The sequence below is a fragment of the Ictidomys tridecemlineatus genome, chromosome 3, assembly GCF_052094955.1.
Source record: "Ictidomys tridecemlineatus isolate mIctTri1 chromosome 3, mIctTri1.hap1, whole genome shotgun sequence".
Taxonomy (NCBI): Eukaryota; Metazoa; Chordata; class Mammalia; order Rodentia; family Sciuridae; genus Ictidomys; species Ictidomys tridecemlineatus.
The window spans coordinates 153,337,349-153,356,039 of NC_135479.1; the positions used below are offsets into that span (position 1 = coordinate 153,337,349).

General features: G+C 34.2%; 1 protein-coding gene and 1 non-coding gene across 5 annotated transcripts in view; both read right to left on the reverse strand.

Moving 5' to 3' along the window:
- The window catches only part of Gramd1c (GRAM domain containing 1C), an 84,108-nt gene that overhangs the window by 51,590 nt on the left and 13,827 nt on the right, over window positions 1–18,691 (reverse strand). For all 4 annotated transcript variants that reach the window (XM_021727937.3, XM_021727936.3, XM_040270352.2 and 1 more), the window contains exons 3-5: window positions 13,610–13,694; window positions 2,006–2,109; window positions 1,316–1,411 (exon numbers count right to left, since the gene is read on the reverse strand). In XM_021727937.3, coding sequence (XP_021583612.1) covers window positions 1,316–1,411; window positions 2,006–2,109; window positions 13,610–13,694 — 285 coding nt within the window. The remainder of the gene's footprint in view (window positions 1–1,315; window positions 1,412–2,005; window positions 2,110–13,609; window positions 13,695–18,691) is intronic.
- LOC120884722 (U6 spliceosomal RNA) lies at window positions 9,723–9,826 on the reverse strand. Its single transcript, XR_005727133.1, has one exon. It is a non-coding gene; the product is annotated as a U6 spliceosomal RNA (small nuclear RNA).

The window sequence follows — 18,691 nt, forward strand, 5'->3', positions numbered from 1 at the left end:
AATTGACCTGTAATCTTTAAAAGTGTCAGGAACATAAAGGTAAAGCAAAGGCAAAAAGGACTCCTCCAGGAAACTGAGGAACACAGAACTGAGTCTATTCCTGGAATAACTGTGGAAACTGAAAGCAGTCCAAAGATTAAACAATGATAAATCAATATTACTTTCTTGATTTTGATGGTTATATTATGGTTATGTAATACGAGGGCAACAAGGCATCTGGGTTGACAGACAGTTTACTCTCAAAATAGTTCAGTGGGGAAAGGTCTTTGTATTGTATTCGGAAATACTCTGTAGGAATGAGAATGTTCAAAACAAATAGAAGGGGTTGGGAATATAGTTCAGTGTCAGAGAACTTGCCTACCATGTGTGCCTGGATTTGATGCCTGACACCACAAAAATAAATAAACAATAAAACTCAAAGTGCATTTGAAAGAAACTTTATAAGATTAAAAAGTATAATTACAGAGCTGGGACTATAGCTCAGTGGTAGAGCGCTTGCTTTGCATATGTGAGGTACTAGGTTCAAACCTCAGCACCACATAAAAATAAATATATTGTGTCCATCCACAACTAAAAAAAATTTTTGTAAGTATAATTACAAAGACTTAATATCATGATCCTGTTTCTCTCTCCCCATGTTCTTTCTTTCCTTCACTTCCTTCTTCCCTTCCTTCCTTCTTTCCTTCTCTCTGATTCCCCTTCATACCCTACCATACTTTCCTTCCATACGTTCCTTCTTTCTTCTTTTTCCTCAGCATTATGTTTCTAATATCAGACACATAGCCCTGAACAATTTTTTCAAATGGGTATAGAAAGATTACTCATATATCCCCACCAAGAAATGATAGACATTGCAGGTGAATAATAAAATGATGGCTATTAATTGCCATTGTTAAGAAAAGATTATAATGATTATGTGTTCTTACTTGTATGCTGCCCAAATCTCTGCTCACAAGACTATGTTTTTATTAGTTGCTATTATGCAGGTATTACTGACTAAACAATCATGAAATTATTACAGTATTTAGAAATAATAAGAACATTTTACCAACACTCATCCTGCCTACCTCTTAACAATGAGAAAATGAAAAATATGGGTGAAAGTTCTCATAAACTATGAAGTACAAAAAAGTCAGTCATTTAAAGTTAATCACCAATAATTATTAAAGTATACATAAACCTACTATTAAAAACAGCGTATTTCTACAAGATATTCCTAACTTCAACAGCTGCCTATATTCTCAATACTGATGATCAGTATGATGCAAATTTTCTTCACACTATGGAACATGGCAAAGGTAGAAAAGTTTTTCACCTTTTCACCATCTGTAATGATCTGGATAGCATTTGGGATCAGTCGAGCAGTTTTCTCCTTGGTCATAAAGGTTATATTCTTCAAAGCAATAGAAATCTAAACATACAAAAGAATTGAAAAATCAAAAAGTATATTTTTAGAAGTATATACAATACAAAAAGCCAAGGATTATAATATAATTCTAATCCAGAATATTTAGTAGAAAACTCTGAAGGGATTAATAAACACATGCTTATATCCTTTAGGAAAAACAAGGTAAGCACTCAAAACATTCTTCCCTTCAGTATTCTCCTCAACCAACTCCCACATCTTACAGTAGGACACAGTGTGAAAATACGCATGGGTGTTCATGTTCCACGTTAACACACCAACACACAAGCAAAACTCAGACAGTCTTTCACATAAGATTTGGTTTTGTCAGCCAACAGATATATATCCAAGCTTTTGCAATCTGAAATTTTTCTGTAACCATATCTAATAAGTATAAATGGAGCTCAAGGTATTAAGTTAGAAAAATATGTTATATTTTATACAACATGTAAATTTACTCATATCTAAGTAAAGATGCACAAATATACATATGAATTTACTTTGGAATTGTCTAGAATACATTGTTTTTAAGGGGACAGTATATATTTCTATTTATGCAATTATTTGTACTAAATAATCAAATTCAAAAATATGTCTTACTGTAGTTTCCCATCTGAAGATGTTGCTATAGAAACAGAGCCAGTTTTCTGAAAGGTATAGTCGTCCCTGAAGCAAAATGTCCCTTTGAAGAGCACAAGCATAATCTATATACACAAAAATAAGGAACATCTATTCACAAAAATGTGGCAACTGAATAAACCCAATACTATTTCAACAAATAAAAAGTCATCACAATTTGTTCATTAGTTCACTCTTCATATACTTGGCTGTGCACTAAGATTACCAGAAGTGGATCTTACCCTCATGAATCAGTCTAGAAGGACGGCAGATAATAAACAAATAAATACAAAGTAAGTATGATAATGACCAAACACAGATAAAGCTATGAACATATACATGTAACAAGAGCTATGAAGGTAAGTGGGTGGGATGTGGAGATAGGATATCAGGAATGATTCCCCTAAAAAAGCAGTCTATAAACTAAAGTCTAAAGATCAATGAAGTCTCACCAGGCTCATAAAGGAATAACACATTTAAAAGCCCTATAGTGTTAAAATACAGCGAAGAACAGAGGAGTAGGAGAATGAAATGGAGGAAGGAAAGAAAAGGAGAAGATAAATGAAATGAACTTAACAAAATCACATTATATTCCATATATAGATATCGAAGGGAATTTCACTTTTATGTATATGTAGAAGAAAGGAAATGTAATAGCATACAGGAGGGAAAATAGGGGGAAGGAAGAGGAGAGAAAATGGGGGATTGGGGCTTGCTAACAAATTCCTTGCATGTATTATTTTGTCAAAATGAAACCAATAACTGTGTATAATAACGATGCTCTAATAAAAAAAGTTTTTAAAAAAGCCCTATGGTAGAAAAAAACATGGTACATTTTAGGATCTAGAAAAAGATAGCTCTCTAGGCTTGAGAAGCTAAATAAGTACATCTTGTAAGGTCTCACAGTAGAATGGACTCTGAGAAGCTACTGATGAGTTTTTGTTTTTTTAATGTCTTGGTTTTTATTTAATTATTTTTATGTGGTGCTGAGGACTAAACTCAGTGCCTCACATGTGCTAGGCAAGCACTCTACCACTGAGCTACAACCACAGCCCCCCACTTAGGAGTTTTAAGTGGAAAGGACATGATCAGATGTAGATTATTAAATAGTGCTTTAATCACATTCCAAAAATTGATTTCAATATGCCAGCTGGAAGTCCAGGGGACAGATGATGGTGGTTCAGACCAGAAGAAAACAATATTAAGGGAAAGATTTAAATTCATAAATATTTAGGAAGTAGCACTGATGAGGAATTGGTGATTGGTTATAATGTTAAAAGAGAAGGCAAAGATGACTCAGAAATTTGTATAAATTTTTTAAGTCAATTTCAAAGTTGATCCTCTTGATCTCAGCACTAAAATCCAGCAAAATCAAGTCTTCAGTTTAAAAAATACAAAAGAAACTTCGTGCAAATGTCACTGCCTACCAAACAAGTTAATACCATGTGTCTAAGATGAAGTCTGACTCTGTGGCAAATACAAACAGGAGTGTAAATGTGAGATATAAAGAGTTGCTATAAGGTGTTTTAATTAGGCAGTAAATTTTTAAATTCCATAATGTAATTAGCAATTTTAGAAAAAGGTTTTACAAACCTCAAGATATTTATACTTAGTCATGTTAAATTTCTAAGCAAACACTAAAAATTGAGCAAAGTAGCCAGTCTTTCACAATGCTTCCTTCAGTAAAACAAACCTGAGATACCACCAAACAAAAATTCCTAGTAAATAATTAAGCAGATTAAGTTACTCATTTACTAGTATATATCTTCAAAACAGATATTAGACTAAAGGTTACCTTGAGGTATCATGAAATTTTTATATAAACCACTAAAATATTTCATTACTTTAATGCTCCTCATATTTCATATTAGAAATACCTGGCAGACTTATTAGAACACAGATTGCTAGGTCCCTCCCTCAGAATTTCTGATTAAATAGGTCTGGAGAAAGGTCAAGAGTCTGTGTGTCCAACAGGATCTCAGGTGATGCCAGCATGGCTAGTCTGTACACCACAGCACACTATTTTAAATTAATCATATTAAAAGTTATAGGGGAAAAAAGCTACAGAAACCATTACCTGGGCATACTTTTTATCAGTGGGTTTTTAAAATGACTTCCCTAAAATGTGTATGTTCTATCATAATAAATGTATACCTCAATAAAATTGAATTTTAAAAAAATGACAAAGGCAATATATCCTATGCAAGAAATAAAACATTTTCTTTTAAAAGTAAAGAGGTTTTACTCTTCTTCTTTTCTTCTAATTTAGCAACTGATAAATGAGTATGCACCACAATAGTAATCAGTGTTTCAAGAGGCAATATTCTACCTGACTTAAGTCATATTAACAATCTAATTCACCTAGGATGAAATGAGAAAATAACATTTAAAACAAATTATTTTATGGATGTTATAACTTTAAAATTGGTTATCAGAAAGAGTAAAATTGAAGAAGTTAACCAAGAAACTTAAGTCAATGTGTGACAAGCATTAACATCAATCAATTACTAGCTATTGCATGATCAATTGTGGCAAACTGAATAGCTCCAACTCTAAAGATTTACTTTAGCAACTACAACAAAATGAAGGATACAGAATAAAGTGCTATGGTAATGGATAAAGAGTGTATCAGTACCATATACATATACATTAAACTTGCACAATAAATAGTAAGTACATACTTAATTAGATAAGATATACTATTTTGTTTTATTGATGGAGCTAGGCCTACTATCCAAAAGGGAAGTGACAATTAACTATGTGAATGTGCCTTTTTAAACAATAATATTAGGAAATACATATCTAAAAGCATTTCATTCTAGCAGCAATCATCTTTGAGAGCCCAATTATGCTGACACTGCTTTAAAAAAATTAAAAGACTCAAGACATTTTTAGAATTGCTTACAAATTTAAGAAAATTAAGTTACCAAAGTAACTATTTCATTTTTTATTTTGTGTTTTACTTGAAATAACAGGAGTAAATATAAATTGAAGAAAAAAAACCTGATTTTCCCTCCTGCAGAAAGGGAAACAGATATTCCCCTTGCTTTCCTTGGAATATTTTCTTTAGAAAACTTGCAAATTCTTTCCCTGCTCCTTTGAGGATGCATGTGAATCTTTTTAAAAGCTAAATAGGCTTCTTGCCAGTTTTAAACCAGAAATTTTTTCTCAAGGACCTGGGAGCCATCTCTGAAAAGTAAATATCAAGGAAGATAACATCTCTATCTCCAGAATCTGTGAGAAGGTAGGAGTATAATTTCAGTGGACACCTCACTTCAAGTTGCAAAACTAACTCCTGCCATAAAAATATGAGTTTATTTTTCCTTTGGATTTATGCCAACTAGCTATCACTGATGGTTGCCCTAATTATGAGGTTAATTTGAGATGAACTATATGTGACATATGGTGATGTCAAGTCCTCTTATTTTAAGGACTAATGATCATTTCTTTAGAGCCTACCCATAGTGGTTTGTATGTGCTTGACTGTGTAACAGAGTAAGAGATTTCTTTCAGTTCTTAAGACCTCTTGTGGGTTGCCTGCAATGCACTTCACATTCTGGTTTAATGCTTAATTGATAATAAATTGTTTTCTTTCTCTTTGACTTTTGTGGAGAGGTTTTCTGAGTTGGTAGGAGATTTTTATATTCCTTCAACACAATATTATTTGTTTTATCCACATTGTTCACTCAGATACTCAGAGAATTTAACAAGGTTTTAAGTAATGATATCCCTGGAAAAAAAGAATATAGTCTCCTAAGCCAAATACTTTCAATGGAATAGAGTTATTTAAGTAATAAATCATACATAGAATGGCTGATCTAAGTTGGGAGGGATACTGACATGCACTTACTTCCCTGTTTTTCTCTACAATTGTTTTGAGAGGACAGGGAAAACACAAAAGAGATTAAATCCATAACAATGCTGAGGGGTAGGTAAAAGAATGATTATATTAGCAGACTGAAGGTTTTGTTAAATTTTAGAAGACAAAAAGTGGATATCAATGAACAAAGTGTGGAGAAAGCCTAATCTTAAAAAAAATATGCAGACAAAGAAAAAAATATACAGACAAAAGCTACAGTAGAAATACAGCCATTCTTCCCTATATATACACATTTAGAATCAGCAAGCCCAAAGAGGGATGGTTATGATAGATACAGACATCAAGGACATAACCGATGGGTTCCCTCAGAGGTCAGCCATACCCACTATGTCTTCCAAACACTGGCAGAATTTACCCAATCTTTAAAAGGCCACAGCTCCTAATGTGAATGTTAGTGTACCAGAGTAAAAGTCGAATTTAGGCATTTAAGGTTGAGGGTATAGCACAGTTTAGATCTTGAATGTCCACCAAACACCATGTGCTGAAGCACCTTTGCGAGGTAGTAAAACCTTTAAATGGTGGGACCTAGTGGAAGGAAGTTGGGTCACTGCCACTGAAGGGGATATTATGACCCCAGCCCTCCTCTCTCTTTGCTTCTCAGAAGCCATGAGGTAATCAAGCTTTGCTCCACCACATGCTCCCCACCATCATGTACTTCCTTGCCACAGGCTCAAAAGCAATGAAGTCGACCAATCATGGTCAGAAACCTCTGAAACTGTGAGCCAGAATAAATCTTTCCTTCTTACAAGTTGATTATCTCAGGCATTTAGTCACAGCAATGGAAAGCTGACTAATACAGTGTAGGAATCCAAATCTGCTTTCTCTCTGTACAAAGAAAGATTTGTCAGTCAATATGCCTCCTTTCTACCTTTCTACCTTTCCATACATACAGGGGAGAGTTTTCTTGGATAAACAAAGGGATATGCTTAGAGATAATCCACTCCAACTCTGTAACAATTTATTCCTTCACTCATAATATAGAAGGACAACCATAAGATTATACAGTTCATATTCTTCCAGCACACATTCTCCTTCCCCCAACCCCTACCAATCAGCACCAACTTATTTCAAGGTTGACATAACTTCAAAAACAAATGAGAAAAATTTTGCTCTTCTTCTATTGCATAATTTGGGGCCATCAGTTCCTTGAAAATTGAATAAAAGTTATTTCTGAAAACATCTGGGCATAAGGCCTTATGTTTGGCAGAATTTTGACTGATAAGATTATTTAAAGGATTATAGATTCTTTAAGTAACAGATAGTATGCTCTACTCAATGCATTTCAATACATTCCAGCCCAGATTCCAACTATTAGCACTTCAATCACGTTACCCAAAGGCTCTGCTACCTGCATACTCATGATAAGCCAAAGTGTTGGGAAATTAATGTATTCCCATAATACCATTTTTTCTAGAAGTAGAATTGCTGGGTCAAATATGTTTTTAATTTTAATAAACATTTCTTTGCCCAAGATCAGGCAAGAAAAAAAAAAGATAAACAAGAATTAATATTAGAAGTGAAAAAGCAGATATATATACCCAGGCTTAGGGAGAGTTAGTTGTAATTTACAGAATCATACTTGGTATGGGTCTGCTAACAATCTAATTAAAATAACTATACTCCAGCAGAGGCTACCATAAGCACTTTAACTATTATTATCACAGTTTAACATCAAATGTTTGGCTAATTAGCATAGATACATTAGAAAAGGGATTTCAAGCCAGGCATAATGTCCCATGCCTATAACCCCAGCAAGTTGGGAGGCTGAGGCAGGAGGTCCATGAATTCAAAGCCAGCCTCAGCAATTTAGGGAACCTCAGCAACTCAACTTAGCAGTGAGAACCTGCCTCTAAATAAACTATAAAAGAGGGCTGGGAATGTGGGTCAGTTGTAAGCACCTATGAGTTTAATCCCCAGTACCAAAAAAAAAAAAAAAAAAAGGAATTTCACTGGTGAAATTACTGGCTTGTTAATCAGGATGTTAGAAATGCATTAACACTGATGAAATAAGTTTTGTCACTATTCAGTTGTTGGCGAAAATATTTTAGATTTTCTTCACCATTACAGGTACAGAGTGTAAGAATCTAGTAAGGCTTTCAACCCAGGTGCACACTTAATCCCTAGATTAGATTTTCTCAAACTTTAATGTGCATATAAATTACCTAGGGATGCTTGGAATTTCAGGTAGAGTTGTGGGCTTCTCCCTATTTAATTATTCAAGCATTTATTTATAATACTATGTGCTCATGAATATTTGATTCTTAAAATTATAATCCAAAATTATTGTTACTTTGTTGTCCAAGCAATTCTAGATTTGACCATTTTAAACTTGGCTCCTTTTTTTTTTTTTAATAAGCTCTTCCTGACTTCTGAAATAACTACAAGATATTTCAAACTCATTCTGCATTTTCACTGTTCCAGCCCTATAACAGGCTATTTCTTCAAAGAATTCTTGTTCCTTTTATTGGAGAGTGGTATTTAGAAACTAAAATCTGGGCCCTAGACATGCTTGTTATTACTAGGGTACTATGTTTTAAATCCTCTCAGCAAACAGCTATGGAATAGATCTGTAAAGTCAGCCCTCCATACACATGGGAAGAAGGAAGAAAGGAAAGGAGAGAAGGAGAGGGGCAAGAGGGAGAGAGGGAGAGGGATAGGAGGGAGGGAGAGAGAGGGGCGGGAGGGAGGGAGAGAGAGGGGCGGGAGGGAGGGAGGGAGATTTCATCTACACTGAATATGTATAAATATTTTTGCTTGTATCATTCCCTAAACAATATACTATTGTTATAAGGAAAGGGCCTTCTGGGGAACTGAGGCAGAATGAAGACCACATCCCACTTTCAAATGCTGATTCTTGCATTTATTGACTGGGTTATTTGTTTTTTTGATGTTAAGTTTTTTGAGTTCTTTATATATCCTGGAGATTAGGGCTCTGAGGTGCATGTGGGAAAAATTTTCTCCCAATCTCTAGGCTCTGTCTTCACATTATTGTTTAGTTTGCTGAGAAGAAGCTCTTTAGTTTGAATCCATCCCATTTATTGATTCTTGGGTTTACTTCTTGTGCTTTAGGAGTCTTGTTAAGGAATCAGGTCCTAAGCCAACATGATGACGATCTGGACCTAATTTTTCTTCTATTAGCTGCAGAGTTTCTATTCTAGTGCCTAAGTCTTTGATCCACTTTGAGTTGATTTTTGTGTGGGGTGAGAGATAGAGGCTTAATTTCATTTTGCTACATATGGATTTCCAGTTTTCCCAGCACCATTTGTGGAAAAGGCTATCTTTTCTCCAATGAATGTTTTTAGTGTCTTTGTCTAGTATGAGATAACTGTATTTATGTGGGTTTTTCTCTATGTCTACCACTGGTCTTCATGTCTGTTTTGGTGGCAATACCATGCTGTTTTACTTAGTATAGCTCTGTTGTACAATTTAAGGTCTGGTATTGTGATGCCTTCTGCTTCATTCTTCTTGCAGAGGATTGCTTTAGCTATTTTGGGCCTCTTATTTTTCCAAATGAATTTCATGACTGCTTTTTCTATTTCTATGAAGAATGTCATCAGGATTGTTGTAACAGAAGTGGCATTAAATCTGTATATCAGTTTTGGGTATATGGCCATTTTGACAATATTAATTCTGCCTATCTGAGAGCATGGGAGAATTTTTCATCTTCCAAGGTCTTCAATTTCTTTCTTTAGTTTTCATTATAGAGGTCTTTCACCTCTTTTGTTAGGTTGATTCCCAAGTATTTTAATTTTTGAGACTACTTTTTGAGAGTAGTTTTCCTAATTTCTCTTATAGTATATTCATCACTTATATATAGGAAAAAATATGGAACACTTTACAAATTTGCATGTCATCCTTGCACAGGGGCCATGCTAATCTCTGTATGGTTACAATTTTAGTAAATGTGCTGACAAAGCAAGCACTTAACTGGATTCTTACCCTCAAATTCTTACAGATTTTATGATTAGGAGGAATCATCCTTATCTCCCTGAGTTTCAGGATCTGGTCTGTGACAAGAACCACAAAAATCTCCCCCTTCAGGGTAACATGGGTTCCTCTTATGGACATTATTTGGGGCCTGCATTTCTCCTAAAGATAACAAGTAGTTTGCTGAGGAATGTGACATATCCATCCTGTCTACCTAAGCCAGGTAGGGCTACAGGTAAACTGCTTCTTGGAAAAGAAAGCATGTGGGAATGAACATAATGTGCCCATTTTATAAAATTATTCCTTTAACCTTGTGTTCCCACCACTCACATCTGTTTGTCTTCTATCACTGTAACTATAACAGAACAGTTTGCTCAGAAGCAGTCTTTAACAGAATTACTTTCCCCTTCTCTTCTAATCTTTATCCTAATCTTTTAACAACTCATCCTTTTCACATGGTATTCTAAAGAGAGTCCTCCCCCTTAACAACCCTTCCTTTTATTAGCTCTTATGAACAGACTTGCAGAAAAGTAATACCTTCAGAAAAGAAATTGCAAGCCAGGTGTGGTGAAACATGCTTGTAATCCCAGTGACTCTGGAAACTGAGGCAAAAGAATCACAAGTCCGAGGCAAGCCTGGGCAATTTAGGAAGACCATGTCTTAAAATGCAATAAAAAAAAATATGGGGATGTATGAGCACTCCTGGGTTTAATTCCCAATAGGGCTGGGGACAGAGAGGCTCTACTTGATGTTCTGGGAAAGGACGAGACAGACAAGTGGAAACACAAATAATGGAGAAGAAGACTCACCTTGCATGTGGATGTCTTGCCTCTTATCTCACTATACCTTCTTTTTCTCCTATAAAAACCCTTTGCACCCCTGATGCCCCTAGCGGAGATTTGAGATGAAAAAGTCTAGTCTGTATTCTTCACAGCTGGTTTTGAATAAAACTGTTTCATTCAACCAAGTTTTTTTCCCCTCAAGTTTTAAGCTGAGTACTGAGCAGCACAAATACTGGATCCCTGAAACATAATAACTATTTACACAGCATTTATATTATATTAGGTATTAAATGTATTAGATATGATTTGAAGAATACTACATGATGTGCACAGATTATAGGCAAATACTATGCCATTTTATATAAGGGAGTTGAACATCCACAGACTTTAGTATCTGAGGGGAAATCCTGGATCCAATCATCCTCTGGGGATACTAAAGAACTATTCTGATATCTTAATTGAGAAGTTTCCTGTGTAAAGGTTTGACAAACCAGCAGTTATGAATCCACCACTGAAGTACCATGTAGAACCATCCTATCACCCTAGAAATTCCCCTGGGCAGCCATTTTACCTCTCCTAACATTTTCCAAATTTTCTAAATGGAGCAGGTTTACTATAGCAGTGAGAAAAAGTTAAAAATGTTAATTTTTGAAAGCAAATACACACTGAAAGATATTAAAACAGACTGAATTTGGAAGTCTCCCTCTGAAATTAAGAGCAAATTTCTCATGCTGAGAGGGAGCTAAAGGATTCTCCTCCAACAACCACCACCACCACTATGTCCTAAGGAAGCTGAGAATGGAGACTGTCCTCTTCCCAGGCCTGTGCAGCACACTAAATCTATACATGTACACTTCCTGCCTTTGTCTTACATCCTGCCTCTGCTGCCTGGGTGCTGCCTCTTCTCTTTTAAAAGCCTTGCTCACATTCATAGATCTCAAAGATGGAACTTTTAAAACAATAGGTTTTTTTCTGTCTTTTTTAAAAGCTGGCTTTGAATAAAATTTTCCTACCAATTTGACTCCAAATATTTTTGGAGCAGTGAGCAAACTTTTAGCCTAATCTCTTCCCAGAGGTAGTATTAGAGTGGCCCACTAATCATTTATAAAAAGATAGCTATAAAATATTAGCCAAATTGTATATAGACAGTAGGATCCCCAACGATTTTCATTTTTTTCTTTATTCTTTTTCTGTATAGCTTTTCAGTTTTATGATGGGTATATTTCACTGTAAAATCAGATTAATTTCTTTCAAGAAGGCAGTAATGAGGATGATACATTTTAGAAAGGTTTTTGTGAAAAGCATTTGATTTTAAGTGGCAGACTGGCAAGAAACATTCCACACATGCAAAAAAGATCTACAATTTGTTTTTAACATCTAACAAGCTATTCAAAGTTTAGAAAAAGACAACCCACTAGAAAAATGGGCAAAGTTTATGAAGAGAAAGGTTCATAGAAAAAGAAATGCACATGGTTTATAGACATCTCACAATTAAGGAAATGCATATTTAAACAATGATTAAATACCATTTCTACCTAACAAATTCTGATAAAGCAGAGTTCCTGAGGTGTGGCAAAACAAGTACTCATATACATTATTGATGAGAATGTAAATTGTAAGGCTTCTTTGGAGGGTGACTTAACAACAGTTAAAATTTTAAATGCTCATTAGCTTTTGTGTCACAATTCTACTTCACGGAGATTATCTTAGAGTATGTGTTCATATGTGTTAAAAAAATATACACTCACACACACACATACACACACATACACACAAGAAAGTTCAATGTCACATTAGTGGTAAAAGATAAGACGTAACCAAAAAGTCTTATCAGTAAAGGATTATTAAACAAATTACAATATAAATCATTCAATTGAATACTAGGAAGCCATTAAAAGCATGATGTAGGCTTATAAATAGGGCTAATAAAAAGAGCTGTAGGGGCTGGGGTTCTGGCTCAGTGGTAGAGTGCTCGCCTAGCATGCACGAGCCACTGGGTTCGATCCTCAGCACCACATAAATGTAAAATAAAGATATTGTGTCCACCTAAAACTAAAAAATAAATATTTTTTAAAAAGAGCTGCATACAAGATTCAAAACAATAATCATAGCATGTAACTATTTAACTTTTTTTAGCAACATATACACATATGTTCCTAAAGACACACAGAAAATTTCTGTAAATACATAGAAGAAACTGCCAACAGTGGCTATCTCCCTGTAACAATGTTGCAGTTGTTGAAAGAATCACTCACTGTTCAATGCAGAATTCGAAAACTTTTTCATGAGAATGTTACATGCAATAAATAGTATTTTTTAAAATATTGTAATTCATCAACATATTTATTGACCTGAACTGTCTGGAAAATCATTTACACTGAATTAAACATTCCCCCATAGTATCAAATCTGAGAAATTCCCACAAATGTTTTAAATAAATATTCTAAAATTAACACCTAGTTCTATAATTTATTGTCATGAATTTGTAATAAGCTTACATTAAAAATGAAGTACGTTCATAAGCCAAAATGATTTTTTTCTCTGAAAAAAAAAGTCTATGTGAACAAAGACATGAATACTAATTCATCTCTAAAATGTTTTATTAAGTTTCTCTATGAGTACATTTGTTAAAGAATGTATCTTTTCAGGGAGAGTTAATATATATTGAATATCAAGCTTAAATATTTCCTCTAACACCATATTAAACAAGTACCAGGAGAAATTGTGACAAATCATTTCTTCTTAATTATATTTTCCTAGTACTTAATTCTATTTCTTACCTACTAAGTCAGAAATCACTCCTCCCCAAATTATAACTTAGTTTTATATTGTCTAATTGTGAATGAGAAGATGGTGCTTATCTTGAAAACTATTTTCTCTCTTACATAAAGGCTTAAATTTTCTACATACACTGTCACATGTCACTTCTATTTTGATAATATTGTTAAAAATGGATTTTGTTTGTTTGTTTTTTGCAAATTTCCATCTTTTTTTTACCTGCTATCAGCTTCTCTGTATCAGGTAGATGTGTGAACTGTCTTTTGTATTCCTCATTCTTATCTTTGTATGTTGAACTTGAAATCTGCAACAATAGAAAAATTTTAATTTCTGCTTAATTATAATTGTAATATCTTAGAACATTAATAAAATTTAAAATCACATGTTTTTCTATGCAATATTTTATATGTCCTCACATGAAAAACATAAACATCTCAAAAACACGAAGGAGGGAAAAAAGAACAAAAGAAACGACTTCCAATATAATAAAGAATTTGGCAATTCTATCTCTTCAAAAGTGAATATATAGCTGGAAAAAAATATTAACAATCATCTCAAGTGGCTGGAAATTGATAAAAGATACACAATAAATTGTCAAATATTTGTTTATGAAATCTGAACTTGGGTTAGTAGAGCAGAAGTCTGTGGCCCTCTTTCCTGGGCCTGTTCTCATAACCCTTTCTCCTCTACCAGTTAAGTCAGTGGGATAGTTCTACCTAGGTAGAACAAGCCACAAAAACTGGCAGCTATGTTGACTGAGGTAGTTGAGCTCACTGGGAGTGGAAAGCAGGAAATCTATGCCCGGAAGTAAAAGGGGAAACCCTAAATCTATTCAAGCAAGTATGAAAGTTTGGTCCCCATTGCTGTAAGCCAAATGACAGATGAGCAAGGGACTTAACAGAGAAATCTTGAAGGAAAGGCAGCCACAGATGGGCTTGATATACTCTCCACATATTCCTGGCCAAACAGAGGCTTACGTGTATATGTAGAAGAGACTAGAAACAGCTATCCATATATTCCTGGCTAGGGACACAAGAGATCTCAATAGAACATAAAAACTGGGACAAACTCGAAAACAGCCTAAACTTTGAATATATTCCCCAATCTATACATACTGCTGTCAGTAGAAGGGAAAAACTATACTGGCTCTATGCATTTGAACACATCATTAAGCAAGCACTGAGTGACATGTATGGTGACTACTAGAAATTCAGCCTTAAAGAGAAAAACAATATAGTTAGGCATGATGGTGCAACCTTATAATTCCAGCAACGAGAAGGCTGAGGTAAGGGCATCTCAGTCTCAGCAACTTAAGTGCAAGCCATAGCAACTTAGTGAAACCTTTTCTCAAAATAAAAAATAGAAAGGACTGGGGATATAGCTCAGTGGTAAAGCACTCCTGGGTTTAATCGTCACAAAAGATAGAAAAGAGAAAGAGAAAGAAGGAAAAGACGGAACGAAGGAAGGGAGGGAAAATAAATAATAAACTGAGTAGAAATGTTAGTTCCCACATGTCACACAACAAACATTTACTCTAGGCAAGTTATTAAACAAATAAATAAAAATCAACAATGACAATCCTTTAGGGAAAATGCAATCAGAATCTGGAGATGGTATATTATCTAAATAGTTTAATTTTCAGCAAAACTATGAAAAATAAAAAGAAAAGTGTGACTTATACTAAGGAAAGAAAAAAAAGGTAATAAGAAACAGTCTTTGAGGGTCCTCATACATTGGGTTTAGCAGACAAACATATCAAAGCAATTAAATGTGTCCAAAGCAAGAGAATCATGCTTAAAGGAAACCAAACCAATGACTCCACAAGCATAGAAAATTTAAACAAATAGATTTTTTTGACAAATCTTTTTTAGATAAACAAATGGACATTCTGGAGTTGAAAACTACAATCCCTGAAATAAAAATTTCACTAGAGGGGCTCATACAGTGAACATGAAGATAGATCAGCATAACATCAAATATGAAGAACGGAGGGGGAAATGTTTGAAGAAAATAAATAGACTTTCAGAACCTGCAGGATAACATCAACTAAACCAAAATGCATGTAAACCAAAATGCATGAGTATCAGAAGGAAAAAGGAGAGGGCAGAAAAACATTTGAAGAAGCAATGGTCAAAATTTTTCAAAGATTTTTAATAAACCTCAAGTAAAAGAAACAAAGAGCATCACCCTTAGACTTAGAATAGTTATACTACTATCTGGTGCCTTCACCAGAGGCCAAAACAATGGGGCTGCATAATCTTGGATTTAAACCTCCAAAACTGTGAGCCAAATAAACCTTTTTTCTTTATAAGGTTAGTTGTCTCTTACATTTAGTTGTAGTAATGCAAAACTGACTAAAACATGTCCCATACAACAATAGCAGAATGCACTTTTTTTTTCCTAACTCACAAGGAACATTCTCCAGAGCAGATTATATCCAAGCCCTCAAGACAAATTTCATCAAATTTAAAGAATTAAACCATATGAGATATGTTCTTTGTGAACAACAGAATGAAACTAAAGTCTAACAACACAAGGACTAGATTCCAGCTTCAAATAATCTGAATACTTGAAAATGGAATGAAATATAGCCATCTCCTATTGAACTAAGGGCACTTAAATACTGAGTTATATCCTCCGCCTTTTTAAAATGTTGAGACAGGGTCTCACTAAATTGTATAGGGCCTTACTCTGTTGCTAAGGCTGGCCTCAAACTTTTGTTCCTCCTGCCTCACAGTCTCCCAATTCACTGGATTATAGGTTTGTGCCACTACACCCAGCCAGATTAATTTATCCTCAATTTTTCCCTTTCTCTTATTCTAATCCACTACCAACACTCATTCCAAAAATATACTTTGGAGGTTATGGAATATGTCACAGATACTGAATCTCTGATAACTCTTCAGATCATTTTTTTATCAGATATCAACCATTAGGATTTTGGATTGCAAGATATCAGTTTATTGAATTTTATAGTATTTACATGTATAAATATGCACAGACAGTGTTAGAATACTTTATAAAGTAAGAAGAGTTATTTTCGAAAATGATCATAGGGAATTATAAGAAAAAGAAGGATTTTTTTTTTCTGTCTTGGAGATTGCATCCAGGGGTTTTCTACTACTGATCTATATCCCCCAACACTTTTTATTTTTTGAGACAGGGTGTTGCTAAGTTGTCCAGGCTGGACTTGAATTTGTGTTCCTCCTGCCTCAACTTCCTGAGTTGTTTGGTTTATAGCGCTACATGACTGCTCCTAATGAAACTGGGACCTTTAAAAACATAAACTTAAAATGTTTTAATATTTATTGCTTCAAATATTGTTATCTACCTCATTCTATCTCCATTTCCTTAACAGTTTCCTAGAAGCACAGCCATTTTTAATTTTAATGAAGTCCAATATATCATTTTTTTCTTTTACCTCTTGAAATTTAGTGTCACATCTAAGAAACTATTGCCTAATTCAAAGGTCATGAAGGTTTATAACTATGTTTTCTTCTAAGAGTTTCATAGTTTTAGCTCTTACATTTAGGTCTATGATACACTTTGAAATAATTTTGTATATGGTGTAAAGCAGAGGTCCAATTTTGTTCTTTTGCATGTGTATATCTAATTGTCCAGGTACCATTTGTTGAAAAGACTATTGATTCCCTCATTAGATAATTCTGGCAGCTATCTCAAAAATTAACTGATCATAAAAATTTAAGAGTTGATTTCTGGATTCTTAATTTTATTCCATTAATATACAAGTCTAGTCTTATGCCATGTTGATTACTATAGCTATGCAGTAAGCTTTGGAACTGGGGTGTATGCATCTCCTAACTTCATTATTTTTCAAGGTTATTTTTGGTAATTCTGGGTCCCTGGTACTTTCAGTGAATTTAATTTCAGCCTGTCAATTTCTAGAAAAAAAGCCAATTTGGATTTATATGATGGCACTGAATCTGTGCCATCATTTGAGAAGTACCACCCTCTTTTTACAATATTGTGTCTCCTAATCCATGAATATGAGATGTCTTGACTCTTGATTATCTATTTAAATCTCTTTCAATGAGGTATTATAGTTTTCAGTGTCTAGTAGTCTCTCTATATCACAGGTTTAACTGTCATGGTTTCTTGTAATAAACTGTGGTCTGAAAATATTAAGTAGAAAAATCCAGAAGTAAATAATTCATAAGTTTTAAATAACTTCTATTAAAACATATTGTTATCATCATTAACTTTATTAATACTTATTGTTGTTCATTTTTTACTGTGCCTAACTTATAAATTAAAATTTATCATAGGTAAGTGTAGGAAGAAACATAGTATATATAAGGATTTGGTGCTATCCACAGTTCCAGGCATCCACTGGAGATATGAAACCCAACCCCTAAGAATAAGAGGGGATGTGTAATATTTATATTATCAAATATAGCCCTTTGATAATCTGTGGCAATGAGAAATTTAATACAATATTATATCTGATTTGTTTAATTCATTCCTAACTACTAATTTGATTTTATTATAAATGGAATTTTGTTTTCTTAGTTCATTTTAAGGTTGTTCACTGCCAGTGAACAGAATTACAATTAATGTTCGCTTTGGAATAGGAAAATGGTTTGGGAAGTGTTGTTTCCTTTTCTGCTTTTTTGGAAGAGTTTTTAAAGAGTCTGTGTTAATTCCTTAAACATTTGCTAGAATACACCAGTGAAGTCATTTGGTCCTGAGCTTTTCTTTGTGAAAAGTTTCTATTGTTTTCATTTTGGTGGTTGGTGTATTTTGTTGTTGTTTTCAATCTTTTTTGTGGGGCTGGGGAGTAAACCCAGGCCTTTACATATACTAGGAAAGAACTCACACTGAGCTACATCCCCAGACTGAAAGTTTCTTAAACTAAACAGATGACCCAGCCATTTGCTCTCCTGGACACTTTCTAAAAGAGAAAACCTGATGTTCATACAAAAACCTGTATACAAATGTTTATTGCAGCTCTAGTGTCATTTCTCAAATCTGGAAACAACTAAATGTTCTTCCACAATGAATTTCAAACCATGGTACATCTTTACAATGGAATACTGCTCAGGATTAGAAAGGAATGAACTTTTAGCATACACACATAAAACCTAGATGCATCTCTAGGGAGTCATGCTGTGCAAAAACAGTCAATACGAAAAGATTACATACAGTTCCATAACATACAGTTAAGATTACATACAGTTCCATAACATTCTTAAAATGCCACAATTATAAAAAGGGGGGAGAGGGGGAGAGAGAGAGAGAGAGACAGAGAGAGACAGAGAGAGAGAGAGAGAGAGAGAGAGA